The 18,318-nt window shown below is 47.8% G+C and overlaps 2 protein-coding genes across 2 annotated transcripts in view; one reads left to right on the top strand and one right to left on the bottom strand.

The window, feature by feature from the left end:
* VPRBP (Vpr (HIV-1) binding protein) overlaps positions 1-11,382 on the top strand; it is a 44,138-nt gene extending 32,756 nt beyond the window's left edge. Inside the window, exons 22-23 of the mRNA XM_010185094.1 lie at positions 6,518-6,773; positions 10,954-11,382. Of these exons, the coding sequence (XP_010183396.1) occupies positions 6,518-6,773; positions 10,954-11,012 (315 nt within the window). The 3' untranslated portion in view covers positions 11,013-11,382. The remainder of the gene's footprint in view (positions 1-6,517; positions 6,774-10,953) is intronic.
* Positions 11,383-16,615: 5,233 nt separating this feature from the next.
* Positions 16,616-18,318, bottom strand: part of RBM15B (RNA binding motif protein 15B) — a gene marked incomplete at its 5' end in the record, with an annotated part of 2,021 nt that continues 318 nt past the window's right edge. Inside the window, one exon of the mRNA XM_010185095.1 lies at positions 16,616-18,318. Within this exon, the coding sequence (XP_010183397.1) occupies positions 16,887-18,318 (1,432 nt within the window).

Below are 18,318 nucleotides of genomic sequence, written 5' to 3'. Positions count from 1 at the left end.
TCATGAGCAAGCCTTGCTTGAAAGTCAAGTGATGCAGAATAAAATAGCTCTTAAAATTGTGCTTGAGGCAAGGTAAGAACTGTGGAGGAGAGGATCTGCCTGACATTTTTGACTTTGATGCCTCACGATGTCAGTTTTGTCAAGTGTCAACTGATACCTCTGACAGATTTTGAAAAGCAAAAGGCAGAGTCTGTAAAATGAACTTAGAATGAGTGTTTGCCCCATAGATTTCTTTGTTTCTTCTCTTACTGAAGTGAAGAAAGGAAACAACAGTGTTAGTCCTGCTTTCTCAAACCAAACCTTGTAAAATCAACTGATGTGTTACAGAAATTGCACTCAAATTAGAAGTTCAGGCTGACTTCGCTGGCCTGTGTATGGTGCTGCTGCAGTCCATGTTTATGGTTTTGTTTGAGATACCTGAGAACAGCACCGCTGTAGCTGGGTTCTGCCTTGGCTGTTACACCAGCCTTTCACATCACATCTCTGGAAAGCTGCCTTTTCCTAGTTGTGGCCAGTAATTCAGAGCTGTTAAGCTTTATTAAACAGAACAAATGCTAAATGGGTATTGATACTCTGGTCTCTGCTTACTGTGATAGCTGAGAGAAAGTGGAGATGTAACACACTTAGCAAGAGCCAGTTTACAAGCGTTTTCTGTTGGATGTTTGACTCCAAAAATACTAGTCTTTCTGCCTTGAACTTCCATGAGATTTGTGTGTTATTTCACTGCTGGGTGAGTACCTAAACGGGTCCATCAGCGACTGACAATCTCACTCGTGAGTATTTGCAGAACGATGTTCAGTCTATGGGGAAATAGGCAGCGTTTCCTATTCTTCAGCCCGGCAGCAAGATCCTCCTCCCTCTTCCTCCAGCATTTGCCACTCTTTTGATACACTCCTTCAGAGTCAGACTTAACAAAAATAAGGTGGTTATCTGAGCTACTGGTACAGATGCTGGACCACCTTTTGGTTGTTAGCTTGCTTCATTCTTAGTTACTTCCCTTTCCTGGCTGGTTAGTGTCCCCGGTCAGTAATCTGCTGTCTTCTGTAGTGAGGCAGACGAGGAATTTCAGAGGAACTGGCGCAAAGGAAAGTGCCGATCTTGCCTAGAAATGGCACGTGGCAGTTGCTATGGGCTAGGAAGGAGACTTCATAAGTATTAAGTGATCAGAAAAGCTAAAACCAAGGGTACTGGCTGAGCACAGAGTAGACTCAAGACGGAAAACTTAAGTCTGGATGGTGTGATCTTCTGAGTGGCTTACAGAATGTTCAGTCTGTGCAGTTTTACCTCTCTATTTTAGTTTTTCTTTCCATATCAGTTCTTTAAGGCCTGTTTTTTCTCTCTGCTGCGTGATGTGAATGATGTTGCATCTGTGTGGCTCAAGTATTAATCTCAGTTGCTGTCATGTTCAGAGAGATTTATCGCTTCAGCAGCAGATTTCCTCACCTAGCTGTCCCTGTCCTATAAAGTGTGTTCTACTTCTTTTGCCAGAACTGAAGAACTGTTAATTATGCTGCAGTGCTTCTGGGCTATCCAAATGGTGATGGTAGGTGTGTAATTTGTCTTTTTGCATTGGTTTAGAAAATTCTAGGTGATGTGAAATTAAAGTTCTGGAGATAAGGCAATAAAGACTTAAAAGACACTCACTATTCTAACACGTGGTTTAGCCAGGATGGAGAACGTTTTTCCTCAGCTATGTGGTCTTTGTGATCCCAGTTTCTTCTTTTATTTTAGGACTTGCCCCCTGTCTGCCTGCAGCAGCAATTCCACTCTATTTTTACTGCTGTTGGTTTGATACAGGTTTGTTTTCATGTGCACACTTACTTGCTGAGGAAAAAAACCCACAAATCCCATTTGCATATGTATTTGAGAACCATCAGACCATGGTGGTGCTTTGTCACTACAAGCTGCCTAGAATGGTTTATGTCACCCTTAGTTTCTCAGGAGCTGTTCCTGTAGCATTCGAAGATGCAGTTTGGTTTGAAATCTTGCTCAAGATTAAATGGTTTGGGCTTGGAAGTGAGTTTGGGCTTGTTAGCTGAGGGGAAAGACAAGACTAGGTAATCTAGGGCATAAAATTCCTTACATGCTTGACCCCCAGAAGGTCTGTGGTCTATATTTAAACTTTTTCCACTGCCCGTTGTTCAGGGAGTGTTAAGATGTGGGTGGGAGAGGAACTCTGAAGAGACTGAAAACCAGACATTGTCGCTCCTGAGAGCTGCCTATTGAAGGATCAGCAAGTACCAGTCTGCTACACAGATGCTCTGGAAGCAAAGAGAGCAGGGGATAGATGTGGAGAAAGATAAATCACTACAACAAGGAGTCTTATTCACATTCTTCAGTGAACTTGTATTTGCACAACGATCAGATGTTCTTTTTCATGAAAGCAAAGTCCCTTCCCGTGCTGGAAACGGGTAGTAACTAAAATAATACTGATAATTTGGAAGAGACCAGATGACTGAAAATGAGTTTGCTTTTCTCTAGGAGAAATTTGGGGGAAGAGGGTGAAAGAGAGGGAGAAGTAAACTAGGAAGTGGTTTCTTGCAAAAGTAATTAAATTGAACAAAATAACGAGACTCTGGGAAACATGAATTTTATTACCAAAAAAAAGAGAAAAAGAAATTACTAGAGAAAGTAAAGTTTATAGAAGCATATGCTTACCAGCAGATGATTAGCCAAAAGTGAATTAAATACAATTAAATATGAGCAGAAGATGTGGAAAAATGGGAGAAGCTTCACTGCCATTTGTTAACTTTTAAATTTGCAGATAAAGGCAGACTCAGAGATGAAAATAAGAATAGTTGGAGTAGAGCAATAGAGTAAAATCCTATAGCATGAGTCAGACTGAGAGGTGCAACACAAATGGTGTTTTCAGAGGAAGGGGTTGCTGCTGGGAAGCATCTTCGAGTGAGATGTGTTGGCTTGGAAGCGATGGCAGGAGGTGAGCACAGGGGATGGCAACAGCGGAGCAGTTCCTGGAGCAGTGACAGAGGGAGCTGGGCAGAGAGCTATCGATGGAAATAGTTGCTTTGAGCTGTGAATCAGCTCCTAGTAGAGGAATAAAAAGCAAATGAGATGTTACAGGAAAAGATGAGGCTTTTTGTAACAACTGCAACCATGTCAAACAAGCAAAAAATCAGGGACCTGTAGATCTTAAAACTGAGTTAAGGTTTGCAGACCCGCTGTCAACAGTTGGAAAAGACCTATGGGATCTTGTCAACAGCCACCCTGGTGTGGATTTGAGAGACTACGTAATCTGCAGTCTCAAATTCTGTTCATCTGGCCCTATACGGTTTTTGGATCCAAGAAATGTAAGAAAACTCTATAAAAAGTCTTAAGAGTGCTTATAAAGCAAGATACACTGCTGATCCTGCAGTGCTGTGAGTCATATTTCCAGAAAGTACTTTGTGCATACACTGACTTAGTGTTAAAATGCAGCGCAGAATTATGTGAAAATTAAAGAAAATAATCAAAGCTCTGCCTAGTTAACACACATCTTGCATCAGAGTTTGAATAAGTGACATTCGTGTTTTCCTGAACCTTTGAATGTGTTTTGGGAGATGAACACTGGTGAGTACGTTAAGTATCAATAAACTGTGCTACCCCAAAAGACAAATTCTATTCGTTTTTATGTGCATAGTGAGTAGGTAAAGGGGAAGAGTAAGAAAGTTGAGGATGAAAGCCTATGAACTGTGTGCAGTGCTGCATCAAAGCACAGTGTGGAAGAAAATACGTAATGCTTGAACAAGAGCAAAGGGTATTTACTAAGCTGTGGACGGGCTGTGAGTCGTGGCAACATGAAGAATTAAGTGTTTGGGTGTTGGGTCTTTTGTTGCAGTACTGCCACCCCTGTTTGTGCCATTCCTTTAGGGGATGTTAAATTGATTTCCTCTCTACATTGAAATAAACTGAACCAGATCTGCTTGGCTCTCTGAATATTGACGTAAGATGGCAAACTGGTAGTACAGTTAAATTGCCAGTAATTTGCTTTGAGGTGATCTTAAGATTAATCCTTTGCTTTGTAGTCAGCTTTTCTGATTCTGTAAGTCGTGTCCAACTTTTCTCGTACTACTGCATCTCTGTAAATCCGTCTGTATGCAGGCGTGTTGAAAAGCTGATATGAACCCCTTTCCCCTCTTAATCATCCTCGGAGTAGCTCCAGGGCCATAGACTGTGTTGAAGCTGGTCGTGTGATGCTGTGTAAGTGAATTTTGGTGAGCTGGCGAGTGTTGAGATTTCTCTAATTTGCACATTGGAATTAATTGTCCCATTTTGCAATCTGACGGTTCCTGCGTGCTTTGTACTTGTTTAGTGTACAACTGATGATCCGATCCATTACTGACTTGATTCCTAAGACTTTTTGACTTAAACTGATACAAACCCTTTGTACAGAGGCTCTTTTTCAGCCTAAGCTTGTCTTCATTGGTTGAGCCCAGCAATTTGCAGGTTAAACTGGGGCCTGTCCCTGTATGGACATCCTACTTCTATCTGAAGTTGCAGCCTCCCTCTTTGTTATCCCCTTACAATTGTAACTGGGGCTTGGGTTTGTTCTCTTGTTTAAATTGCCAGCTTTGTCTTTGTTCATTGCCTTATTTTTGCAGCCTTCTTGCTTTAACTGGGGTGAATCAGTAAAGTAAGAGAAGTGGTGCCAGGGGGACCTTTTGTGTATGAAACAGGGTGGGTGCTTCTAGATTAAAATTGCTTTGTTATAATTGTGGTGCTGTGTTGTCGAAGAGCAGAAGGAGGTGGTCATCCAGGTATGTTGGTGCTATGATGACCTCTACATTGTGGCTGTTATGTAGTGACATCTGTGTGTGCTGGAGATGAAGAGGAGCAACACCAGTGCAGTATTGTACAGATAACACAGCAGAAAACCCCTGGTGTTTGTGTTCACTGTAATATATAATAATAGAGTTACTACATATCTATATAATACATAATTACAAATTTTATTCTCATCAGGGCTCAATGAGTAATGTGCTTTAAACTGTTCTATTCTTGGCATCTATCAAAGTAAAGCTTCCTTAAGTTAATCCTAAATTTAGGTCTCTAAAAGCAATTAATATACCTCAATCACAGTATAATTAAAATGGGTAGCAGTGTGACATCCTTAATTTAAGAGCTGGGCTCCATCGTGTCCCTCTGAGTGTTGCCTACTCCATTTAAAAGGAAGCATTACATTTTTAATTTTTTCCTACATCATGGTCTCAGGCTGGGATTGGTTGAAATCTGACATGAATTGCATAGGAAGATAAGGTTTTGGTCTGGCCCTGCTGCAGTCACAGTGCACCTGGCTGTAGAGCGGGCACACTGGAATATCAGGCCGTGAGTCAGCGCTGATTGCAAGGCAAAATGGTAATATAAATGTTAATATAATAATGAAATGTTAATATTAAATGTAAAAAAAAGAAATACAGGGGGAAGGTTATGAGGTGGTCGGTCTGTGATTCTGCAGTGCTACCCTCGTGCCTTCTGCTGGAGAGGGAAGAGAAAGTTTCCTGAGGAGGAATGGGAGGACTCTAGGAACATCTAAAGATCCGATCTAAGCAGCTTTTACAGAGAAAAGCTCAAGCAGAAGAATATCTTGAGCCATCTACAGGAGTTAGTGATGGCTAAAACAATTCCCTGATATCTGGGTCATGCGGAGCGTGCTGCTCTGTGGCTCCTGTGGCCCAGTTTACTCCAGTGAGGAAGATAAGCAGAGGTGCGTGCTTGTTTTGCATAGGTGTGCACGCTGGTTCTTGGGAACCGCTGATGAGTACCTAGGAGCTTTTGCAGGTTTCTCCTTCACAAATCCAATGTGCTCTGGAATGACTGTTCTGCCTGTCTTCCCTTGTGACATTGCAGGAGGATTTGTTGTTTTCCTACTTCTATACAAGGATGCTGAGTGAGTCATTGGGAAAGGCATGGCAATGTTATCTGTATATGGATCCCTTAGGTGAGACAGTTGTGGTATCTGACGGTACGACCTAGATACCCATTAACAGACTGGATATCCCTTACCAGTGGTGGTGTTCGACTCTACCTGGTATTTCCTCATACCTTCCTCAGCTATCAGTCCCACAGATTGGTTCTGGGTGCAGAAGCTCCGTGTGCTTTAAGAGAGATCTCACCAAGGTTGGTTTAAGCTAATAGTGTCTTTCCCTGCATTTTACATCTCATCTAAATCAGAAATGACTGAAGGACTGAGCACCCACGCTGCTTGATGCAAAGCAGAGGTTTTGGTCCAGTTGAAACGAAAGACTAGCAGCGAAGCCATGGAGTAAGGGGTCTTATTGCATGGCCTTCTCAAGAGTGCAGTGTGGTGACGTGTTGGTGGCCTCCAGTGAGAGGAGATTGAGCCAATGGCACCTGTGTTGCACCAGCATTTTCCAGATAAGACTTTGGAGGGCTGCAAATGATCGAGCATGTGTGATGTCTGGATACAGGGAGAAATGACAACTATAGGTGTATTTTCTTCAGTTATTCTTATTCCATTTGTTTTAATGACTGCAATGGACTATTTTTGCTGTCTTTATAGGAAGAAGAAGAGCAAGAGGAAGAAGATGATGATGAAGATGATGATGATACAGATGACCTTGATGAACTAGATACAGACCAGCTGCTGGAGGCTGAGCTGGAGGAGGATGAGAACAACGAGAATGCTGGTGAGGATGGAGAAAATGACTTTTCTCCCTCCGATGATGAGGAGCTCGCCAACCTCCTGGAAGAGGGAGATGAGGGTGAAGACGAAGATTCTGATGCTGATGAGGAAGTTGAGCTGATTCTTGGAGACAGTAAGTGTGTGCCCAGCTTGGTGACCACAGGTGATGCTGTCCTTTGTTTAATGTTCTGACAAATATGCAACAGCCAAGTCTTCCCCGAAATGACTTGGTTGACTTACCCCCTTGCTGGTACAAAAGGCACAAATCATCACGGTGGTTCACCTGTGGCCTCTCAAAGTAATCTGTTGGTAAAAACAGCTCTTATCTGAGTGTGAGTCCTGGAAAGGAAGGTATCTCCTTTCTTCAAGTGCTCCCAGATGTGTGTGAGAGAACTTAAAGGCAGGCCAAGAAACTCCATGTGAAGACGCTTTGTCTGCCTGCTTGCCTGTCCTGCTCTTCAAGGGGGTGCTGGTTGAAGTGTTACCTCTCCTGTCTTCCCTGCCTTATTTGTAACTGTAAGGACAGAGAAGCATTTTTGATCCTTGGTGCTATTCTTTCCCTTTTGTAACTGCTTAAAGTGCAAAACCAAGGTGGCGTTTGTGACTTCACTTCCTTCCTTAGACTGCTCTGAAGCTAACCTAACTTTGGGGATAAAACTTAAATTGTTCTCTTTTTCTGGCATTCCACCCATGCCGAGATTGGAAAAGTTAAAGTGTGTGTGTGTGTGTGTATGTTTGTGTGTGTGTGCACAAGAACAAAAGTTCTGAACTGTTTACATAGCAATTCAATTTGGAAAAAGGCTTCACAAGAAAGAAGGTGAGTAGGACAGCACAAGGCTTGGGGTCTATGACACCAGATCTTTTTGGCAGCACAATTTTTGAGTATGCGTGGCCGAGCCTCTTAGTTCGTTTTTAATTTCCCAGCTGTAAAATGGGGATAATGTAGTTACCTTAAGTTAAAAGGTTGGTAAGAATAAGTAATTGCAGCGTGCAAGGTGTTTGATTCCCACCTCAGCTCTCACATTCATTTCCTGTCACTGCAGGACTTCAGTCTCCTCTGCCAATACGCTGGAGGATTAAGCATGCCAGGCCTCTGTTTTGACACTGGTGTGGCTGGCAGACTCATTCACCTTCTCTTCTCTGTTAAAAAGTAGCTCAGTCGTTTGAAGGATGTGGCCACATCAAGTTGCCACAGTTATTCTGTGAGTTCAGTCCGTTCTCTTGAAGGTAGTAGGCATACAATGCAGGACCACATAGGACATCTGCATGACTCGGATTCATTAATAGCACGTTGCAGCTCAACATTTTGGGGTTGTGGATAACTTCTGCCTGTTCCAGAGCTGGCAGGACCTTGTTGACACAGCTCCACTTCTGTTTCTTCAGGGTACACAGGACCAGAAGCTATTAAGAGAGCACCCAGAGTGCTGTCACTTGAGTTGTCCAAGGGGCAGAGTGAAGGGAAGTTCATTTCAGTTTTGTTCCTGTAACAAAACTAGGTGCTCCTTGACACCTTTAGTTATTTCAAGCATGCTCTGCAGAGCACTGCGTATTATGAAACGGCCACATCTGTTCACCATTAGATAGAGCCACTTGGCCAGAGCTCCAGGCTGGTGTCACCGTGGAGCTGCAGCCAGCCCGTCCTGTGGCTGTTGGGTTGCTCGGCAGCGTCTTTGGGAACTTAGAGCAGGGAGTGTGGCTCTGCCAGGCTGATGTGTGCACGGTCCTTGCGCAGGGTTTGATAAGTGGGGTTCTGTGGCTGCTGCTCTGCGACTTCAGCTTCATCTGCCTTGCTGCTTGTTTCGAGAGCAATTAAAACTTCCCTCTCCTTTGCTTATGCTGTGTTCCATAATTAAAAGTTGTAAGGGCTCCTGCAGTGTTGCAGAGTACAGATCTGAGGCATGGTGATGTATTTAGAGTGCTTCCTATTGCAGACCCTTGCTGTGTTTTGGATGAACCTCCCTAACGTACAGTGGGTGTGCTTCAAACCAAAGTGATTCAAGCATCAGTTGAAACAGAGGAGGGAGTGGCTTTGGTTCCTTGTGCTTTGGGAGAGGTTTTTGGTTCCTTTTCAGGAATAATCCATGGAGAACCTTTTAAGTATGAGTTTGTCTTCCTCCTCCTTTGTCACCAGCTTTAGGAGGGTGGATTTTTGTCATGTCCAAACCAGTCCATGCAGTGTGCAGAGCTGGCAAGAGCTTGTTCCTGGGCCAGTGGAGCGTCCTCGAAATACACGGGTGACATAGGATGGAAGAAAGAGATGGAGTTGTCACCAGTAGCGTGGCTGACTCTTGTTCCCCCTTTTCTTCTGTAATCAGAAATGGCAGCTTTCAGGCAGGTCTATGAGGTAGTAACTGCAATCAGGTTTACATTATAGACATTGAGCTTGAAATGGGAAGGCTGTGTGGTGGACTGGTGAATCAAAAGTTAGGAGATGCCATCTCAAACAAAAAAAGCCCAAACAAACAGAAAAACCACCAAAAAAACCCCAAAACAAGCAAAAAAACCCCAACCCACTAAAGCAAACACGAGAAAACCCCCAAACAAACCTGATTTGCCAATGAACGGGGTCCATGGAAAGGGCACAGACACCAACGCAAAGAGGAGGCTCATTTTGCTATCTATTTCAAGGTAATACAGAAATAAGGGAATGCATTTAGTTGGAGAGATAAGCTTATTATACTTGAGTTTAAGCAGCAGAAAGAAGCAGCAGGGTAATGCACCTAATCATTGCTACATGAAGTTAGTGATGAAGAGAGCTGCATCACGGGGCAGCAGGGAGGTTGGGGAAAGGGTTTGTGCCCTCTGCTGCTTGCCTGTGGTTTGTTTCTTTCCCTGAGGAAAGCATCTGAGGAGGGGTGAGCCTTCCAGAAGGCCTTACTTGCCTTGACAGGCATTTTAGAGATCTGGTGTAGCTGAGGCAGCTGAGAGGAAGTCTTGGTGTCTTTCTTTTATTTATTTATGTATTTTTTTTACCAAAAAACCACACAACTGTTTTTTACACCCAGTTCACTGCAGCATCCAATGAATTCCCATCAGAAAAAGAGCCAGCATCACCTGTAAGGTAAGGCAGGAGACCTCTTGCTGCCAGAACTGCTACCACTTCCCTCTTGCACAACTGAGGGAGGAGAGAGATCCGTTTAAGATAAAAAGCAAGAGTGTGTGTGTGTGTGACTGCTTCTGGCAAATCCTTACATGTCTTCAGTCTGTACCACAACAAAGACAGCCAGGAAAAGCACAGATTTCCAGTGACCTTTAATGAGTGCCATGTAGTTAAAGTCATTACAGACACCTCCGGGTTGCTAGAGGAGGGCTCTAGGTATGGGTGTGTGGATTCCTCCTGGCTTTGTGGGGAGGTTTTCTGCTGTGCGGTGTAGAGGGGACTGACAGGGCCATGGGAACACAGCACTGAGACTGGGCCTGACGTCCTGGATTATGCATTAGCCATTATACAGGTAATATACATACATTATATGTGCATCATACAGAGGCCACATCCACCACATCGGGCTGGCGGAGCTGTCAAGCTGTTCACATAACGCCTGCGGGGATGACTGCCAGCCCTGTCCAGCCCCGGCACGAAGAGCTGTGGCACTTGGGTGTGCAGTCAGTTGTGCGGGCAGGTAGCTCACTGCTGGTGCTCCCAGAGACACTGCCAGCTGATAGAAACTGCGCTTGCTAAAGCTGCTCTGCTCCAGACCCGCTGTTTTAGCCAGGAAAAGCAAGCTCTGGTGCAGATTTGCTGACTGGTTTGACTGGTGGTGCTCGCTGCCTCCATCAGATGATCAAGGGAGTGGAGCATCTCCCTTCTGAGGAGCAGCTGAGGGAGCTGGGTCTCTTTAGTTTGCAGAAGAGGAGACTGAGGGGAGACCTCATTCATGGTTATAAATATTTAAAGGGTGAGTGTCACGAGGATGGAGCCAGGCTCTTCTCGGTGACAAACAATGATAGGACAAGGGGTAACGGGCACAAACTGGAACACAGGAGGTTCCACTTCAATTGGAGAAGAAACTTCTTCTCAGTGAGGGTGACAGAGCCCTGGCCCAGGCTGCCCAGAGAGGTTGTGGAGTCTCCTTCTCTGCAGACATTCAAAACCCGCCTGGACGCCTTCCTGTGTAACCTCATCTGGGTGTTCCTGCTCCGGCAGGGCGATTGGACTGGATGAGCTTTGGAGGTCCCTTCCAATCCCTAACGCTCTGGGATTCTGGGATTCTGTGATCACCGCTGCTGGTGGCCACCCCTTGTACCTCTGTGCAGCCCCAGCAGCTGTGTTCTCCTTCCCCAAACCAAACGTAACCCGCGTGTCTCCTTTGCAGCTGACAGCTCAGACAACTCTGACCTGGAGGACGACATAATCCTGTCTCTGAACGAGTGAGGAGCGGCTGCCAGGCGGTGTCGGCAGGAGGAGACGCTCCCTTCCCAGCCCGGAGACCGGAGACCAAATTGGAAACCGATCCTGAGCACCCCAACCCTTTTTCTGCTGGGGAAACCTGAGGAGCTCCAGCCCGCCCGCTGCGTTGGTTTGAGTGAGGCTCTACAATAAAGAGACCTCTTTTTTTTCTCTCTGCCTTTTTTTTTTTTTTTAATATTTTATTTTAGGCCGAGATGACTCTGCTCTTCAAGAAAACTTCTGAAGATATTTCACAATATATTTTCTTTGTATAAAGTTCTTTCCTAAAGAACAGAAATAGTTTTGTATAAAACGAAAACAAAACACAAAAAAAAAGGCAGGTGTTCTAGTGAAGCAGGGGATGAACTTTGTATTCCTGTAGTACCTTGTTACGATGGGGTAGGTCTGGGGGAGAAAAATGGTTTAAAGTGAAAAGAAGAGGCATTTTTATGCAACTACTGCGTGAAATAAGAGGATCATGGTTTCTAAACGTTGTTGAGGAGTGAGAATATTTTTATTTTAAATATGATTTTATTTTTTAAACGAAAAAAAGCAACCGGTGATGCCACCTCCTCTTGTGCCAGGGAAGAGCCCTGGGGGTGTTTGTTAAGGACTTCAGGGCAGTTCAAAGTGGAGATGCTCCCTGTGCCACCAGCTGTAGGGGGGAGGCTGAGACCCCTGGTTTGGCCTGGCCAGAGCCTGGTGTTCCTGAAGCCAGGGGGATCTGGGATGAAGTTTGAGCCCCTCCTTCTCCCCTCTGCCCTTTGTGGTTCAAGTTTTTTTAATTTTTATTATTTTTTTTTCCCCCCCTCTCCCTCTTGTCCTCTGTGTGGAAACTGCGAATCGAAGGCCTTTTTCTTTAATGTAAAGTGTATTTATTAAAAAATTAAATGCAGATCCCGTCTCTGTTTACAGCTGTGAATTGTGGCCGCGCATCCTCCGAGCCCCGCGCAGCTGTGGCAGGGGAGCAGCAACGGGGAATCGGTGCTCGGCTGCAGTCAGGAAATGGGGCTGAGGTCCCCGAGAGCGCGGGCTCCAGGCGCCGTTTCGGTCGTGGGGACTCCCAGAGCTGCACGGTGACACCTCGCAGTGACATTTCCCAGCCACAAACCCGGCTGCCTGACAGCCTCGAGGTCTCGGTGGGGTTTTGGGCAGCGTTTTGGGCTGCGCTGCGTGGGAGCTGCAAGGTGCCACTGCCAGGCTGGGAGCCGCGTGTGAAGAGGCAGCGGAGCATCCAGGCTGCGGTGCAGCGGTGGGGAGCACAGGAAGCTCTCGGAAAGGCAGGAATGGCATTGGGCTCCTCGTCTGTCTGTGCTCTGGTGTCACAGGGGCTGCCCTGTGGCCGTCCTGTTGCAGGCAAAGGAGGTGCTGCTGTTTGTGCACAGCGAGGAGTCCTGCCCTTTGAGGGGATAGAAAGGCTGCAGTCGAGTGGGTTCAGTTGAGTGCATCAGAGCTGAAGGTGCAAGTGTGCTCAGCGCCTCCTTGGACAAGGCCACTCGCTGCCCGTGCTGTTTATTCCCAGGTGTTCAGGTAAAATCCACCCGATGGTTTAACTTTCTCTGCGTTGGCAGAACAGGGAGCTGCAGGCTTCCCCTTGCCTCTCCAGCAAGTTTTCCCCCAAGAACTGTCCTCCTTTCAACTAAGGCTGAAGGTTTCCTTGCCCCAAGAGGAAGGATTTTCTTTTTAACCAAGAGAAGGGATTTTCCCCCCCCCCCTCCAGCACTGCATCTACTTCATGCACTTACCCAGATCTCCTTGTTAATAATTAAAAAGAAAGGTTCTGATGCAACTTATAAGGGATAATTGTACCCTACAGAGTCGAGTTGCGATTACAGCAGTGTTTGAGGGCGGCGTTCGGATTCAGTGAGGGGACTGAAGATGGGATGTGCCTCCAGCAGCCTCTGCCTTCTCAAAAAGACATCTCCTGCAACTTCACCTTAGGAAATGTGCTGCTCGGGAGGAGGAAGCAGCACATACAGCTGCGAGTAACAGAGGGAGAGGCTGTGTGTGTGTCCTGGCATTTACACCACAGCTGTAATCAGCTGCATCTGCCGTTTTGGGCCTGGTTATGTCAGAGAAATTTCCCAACTTGTTAATGAGACAGAACCAAAACACCTGCAGTGGAGCTCCTGGGTATGAATTTGACCTGAAACCCGGCTGCTGTAAGTGCATGATGTGCAATCCCTGCCCTTGCACTCCTGTCTGGACTTCACTGCATTCAAGGGTGACTGGAACAGGCTCCAAAACGGGGAGTCAGAGTTGAGGACCAGCAGGGATTTTTTGTTGCTGTTGTTTAGTTTTCATCTTTATTTTTGTCAGGTCATAATTCTGCAGCTAACACGGGATGGTGGGGAATAGCAGTGTCCAGAAAGGAGGAAGCCCTATGGTCTTCCCGAATGCACAGAGAACACTGCTGGTGTGATGCCATGCGCTGTTTCTGTGCCTATGGAGACTCCACAGACCTCGGCTCAAGGAGCATTTAAATGTCCCCCCAGCTGGCTGAGGCAGACACGTCCCTCTGGCTGTGATGGAGCAGAGCCCTTGAGGGAAGGATGCTGCTTTTCCTCCCAGCCTGAGGCTGCCCACAGCAGTGTGGTTGTCTTCACCCTCTGCCCAGACCACAATTGCCTGCTTGGCCCATTTGCTTCACCACAACACAGCTTCATGGCTGCGGAGCCGTTGTGCCAGCGCCCTGGGAGGCTGTGCCCGTATCCCTGTAGCGTTGGGGTGTTAAAAGAGACCTTGGGTGGGCCTTGGTTTAGAGAGCAGGGCAGAGACCTCAGGGCTCCCCCCCTCAGGGCTCCTCCTCTTGCCCGTGTTTCTGTCGTAAGGACAGCCAAGAACTGATGTCAAAGAGGCTTTAATTAAATGGAGCAACGCAGTCTAAAGCTCTCGGACCACCACAGCCACCAGCCCACACCCTGGTCCTGGTTTGTGTTTCAAATCACCCCAAAGGAGACAGAGACCACTGCCCCAGTGCAATTCCCTTACTGCCACTGCTGTACCAAGCTGAAAGACACCCCCGCCTCACAACCAACCCCCAGCACCGTTACAACCGTTACCCCCACCACCTCCCACTGCCCCAGGGTCTGGATGTGCCAGCCAGGGCTGTGCTGTTCCTCCCACCACCCCCCCATGCATCTTCTTCCCAGAACTGCATCCCATCCCCAGCGAAGGGCCGAGTCTTGCAAGCTGTAGGGTAGGGCTGTAGCATCCCTTCGCTGTACCCATCCACCCTCCTCCAGGTCCTGTTTCTCTCGGAAGCAGCCTGGATGTGTGTGAGGGGACAGGACCACAGCAGAGGGGCCTCTGGCCTCGGCCCAGTCTGCCCAAGCGATGGCAGTGGCTCAGCTGCCTGCTGGGGAGCTGGGAAGGCTCAGGCCATCAGGTACAAGGGCTGATGCTGCTTTCCCCCAGGTGCTTTTCTCCTTAAATCCTTCAACTGCTCATTGACACCTGGTAATTTGTTTGTAGGAGAGAGATTTGTTGGTTCCTCCATTCATGTTCGCTCCCTTACTGGGAACAGAAATGATCTTAAAGATCTTAAATGATCTTAAAGATCTTCTCCAACCCAAAGCATGACACTGTTTACCTTCTAAAAAAAACCCCCTATGTTATTGTTTGTCTTACAATAAGGGAGGTGGGGGATTTCTGGTGGTTCCCTGGCTTTGCTATCGAGCTCTTGCAGCTTTTATCACACACGCATTTAATTTTCCTCCCACTTCCTCACACCCACAAACCCCTCGCACGAGGCCGCAGGAGCAGGAGCTGCAGCTCCTGCCCGCAAGGAGCCAGGCATTTGTCAGTGCCCCGCCATGGCTCTGCCTCAGGCTGAACGGACACCTCCAACATGGGATGCGCTGACAGAAAGCTCTAAGCACTCTGTGACTCTGGCCATAAGGGGTATTTAATAGCACTCGGTCTCAGGAAACACCTCAGGGTTACAAGCGTTGGCATTTGGCACTGGCTACATTACAACAGCATCGGGGGACCAAGCCAGCATCCCTGTACCTGTGTCAAGCTGGGGCAGTCCAGCTACCCCGGTGCCGTGGTGTCGTGAAGGGCCCCTCTGCGCTGCCCAGTGCGACCAGGGGACGTGGTCTGGCTGCTGGGAGCTGCAGAGTCGCTGCTCTGTGTAAATTGGCTCCCGGCAGCAGAGCCAGCTCCTTTCTCTCTGAGCTGTGCCCCACACCACGAGCAAACCCCTCCATGGCCTCGTAGCTGTGCCCTTATGGACAGAGTTACCTTTCCTGGGGGGGCAGAAGATGAAATACAAACCCCCTCGCGATCACACTGACTCATCAGCTGTACTTCGAATATAATCACAGCATTAAATGTTAAAAACCAACAGCAAACCCAAACCAACACAGACTTGATATCAATGCGTTATTAAATTAACCACTCGCACAGCTCCAGCTGGTGATGTCCTACTGTGAAACCGCAGGGTGAAAAAAATACAAAGACTAAAAGCATCATCAGCTGGAGCTGTGCTCTGGTGCACAGGTTTTATACCAATCACACCCGAGAGCGGTGTCTTAGAGGGCCTTTGGCAGCCGTCAGCAAACGACTCTGCTCACAGACCCGGTGCAAGGCAGACTCTGCTTCTCCCAGATTCTGTCCACTTGTTTACCACCAAAACAAAAAAAACCAACCCTGCAAAGTTAAAGAAACTTCAAAATGCAGTGGTTTTAATCCCACAAAGTTTCCTGTAAGCCTCCTAAAAATCTACAGGCATCGTATTTAAAAAAGAAAGTAAAAAATGCCCAAACAGAATGGCGTGGACCCCACTCAGCTTTGAAGCAGTTACCACCCGCGCAGCCGTCCCGGCCTCTCCTGCTCCACCTCAGCCAGGGGAGGTGACGCGTCTGAGCTGTCACGTTTTGCTCACCAGCTTCCTACGGGCGCAGCCCGGTGACCTGTGGTAACGTAACCCATTTCCAGACGTGTGGCTCTTTTTCCCAAGTTTCACCTTTAGCAGACAAAGAACCAATTGCCATTGATCTTTCAACACAGGATTCGAACAGGGCACCACCACCGACTACGCAAACAGGCACCTGCAGCTCCCCACAACCTCCTGTGCCCTTCGTTTGCTTCTCCACATCTAATCCAGGCCCAAGAGGGTTCCCCTTTAAATAATTTCCTTCTCCTGTTGTTTTTTTTCCCCCCTTTTATAAAGCCCAGGGCTGTCAAGCCGCATTATTTTACCCAAGAACCTGTACCTGACTGGGACACGCATCGGGTGCGCTCAAAGCTCACAGAGCTGAGTGCGGAGCTGATTCCTTTGTAGCCCAATTTTTGCCAAGTAGTAACTGTAAATTTTTTGTTGTGTGTAAAAAAACCACTTCCAGTCTTGATCTGGATTTGCTTCCTCGGCAGCTCCCATCCTCAGACAGAGAATCAACAGGAACGCGTCTGGACTCAAATTGAGGAAATAAAAAGCAAAGAGGACAAAAAAAAATAATAATAAAAAGATTAGAAGCAACGTTTCGGTGTCCCCAGAGCACAAAGGACCCCCCTTCCCCCTCCCAGAACACGTGAAGAGGCAGAGGGGCTGCAGGGGGGCCAGAAAAACCAGGATACTGCACAAGTTTAGAAATCCATCAGTGAACAAGGCTTTACTGACAACTTTTCATACAGTTAAAAAATAAAAATACAGAACAACAGCGGACAGTGTCACATATTAAAAATGAATAAAATGGGCTCTATTTAAATGGTATTAAAATTAATTAGAAACTAAAAAAAAAAAATAAATCTTACCACTTTGGTCGAGGTCGAGCCTCCACCAAAATGATCGGCCTTAAAAACGACGGGGTTGTGTGACACACAAAGAAAACATGGAATTGGAAAAGACAGTGTGGGCTAGGCAGTGTCTTTGACTATAACTATCACCATATGTTCTTCTTCTAACTTCCCCAATGTCCTTAGTGCTGACTGGAGGTACTGCTGAGAGAATTCACAAGGAGGGAACGCGTAAAGCATGCCCGTGCTGTCTTTGCCCTTCGCCCCTCCCACGGGCAGGCTGATAACCCCAGCAGCCTGCTTCTGTTTCAAGTAGGAGACCAGGTTCCTGAGAAGCCGTCGCTGCAAGCCAGGCTCCACAACAGGGAAGGTCCCCTCAGCCCCTGCCCCTGCCCCTGCCGGGGCCGACTGGGTCGCCAGGAGCACGGCGTAGCCGTTGGGGCTGCCTTGTTTGATGCGGCGAGTGACTTCATCCAGCTTGGGCTGGTCGAGCCGGAGTCTCTGAGCGATTTTGAGCTGCGTTAACTTCCCGCCAGACGAGTGGTCTTTGAGGAGTCCGTTGATGACGCCGAGGTCTCCCTCCAGGATGTGCATAGAGGTGGGGAAGCAGCTGTTTTTGAGCACAAGAAGCCCGTTCCAAGCAAGTTGCAGCGTCTGAGCGTACTCCGATAAATTCTTTAGCTTTTTGGTCTCGGATTTTGGCTCCTCGTGAGTTTTTGATTCCGATTCACCCGTTCGATGATTGCGTTCGCTGTCCCTTTTTTTAGGCTGGGGAGCATCGGGTGCCTCGCGATGGGGTTTCTCCTCAGTCGCGTGACGATTGTTCTGAAGGGAGTTGCTCGGCTCTTTCTCGGCTCCGGACTCTGTAGTGTGATTCTCCTTGCGAGCCCTGTCCGGGCTGCGGTCTAAAGCTGGCCCACCGGCCTTCGTCCTGCTCCTGTCCTCGTAAGGCGAGTGAGCGGTCCTCCCGCGGTCGCTGGAAAGGCTCCGGCGTTTCCGCCTCTCTTCCCACGGTTTGGGCACGCCGCGGTCGCCGTCGCCGCCCCAGCGCTCTCCGCTCCGGCTCCGCACCGACCGGCCGTAGCTTTCCAAGTTGTTTCTGCGTTCAGCGTTTTTGGCAGGGCTGGCCCAGTCTGCCTCTGCAAAGCTCCTGTCTCTGTCCGAGTACAGGAGATGCGGAGGAGTCCTATCTCGCACCCTCAAGTCTTGCTCTAGGCTTCTGTGTCTGCTGTAGCCATCAGCCAACAGTTCGTAGTGCACGGGGAGCGGCGCGGGCTGGTACTGCTGCGGGTATCTCGTCTCTTCTGCTTTGGCAAAATCCACGCGGAGCCTCCTCTCCGGCCCGCCCAGAGGAAAGCCCCTCATCTGCGCGCAGGCAGCCTGGGCGGCGTCCAGGCTTTCGTACTGGATGTAAGCGAAGCTGTCTCCCTTCACGTAGTCAATAGTCCTGATGCTCCCAAAGCGGTCGAACTCCCTCGCCAGAGCGGCCAGGGAAGTGCTCGGACCGAGACCACCCACCCACAGCCTGGTGGTAGGGTTGGCTTTCCCGTAG

Source organism: Mesitornis unicolor, unplaced genomic scaffold (genome assembly GCF_000695765.1).
Source record: "Mesitornis unicolor isolate BGI_N332 unplaced genomic scaffold, ASM69576v1 scaffold13985, whole genome shotgun sequence".
Lineage (NCBI taxonomy): Eukaryota > Metazoa > Chordata > Aves > Mesitornithiformes > Mesitornithidae > Mesitornis > Mesitornis unicolor.
The sequence above is the reverse complement of the archived record's forward strand: the minus strand, read 5'-3'. Positions and strand labels throughout refer to the sequence as shown.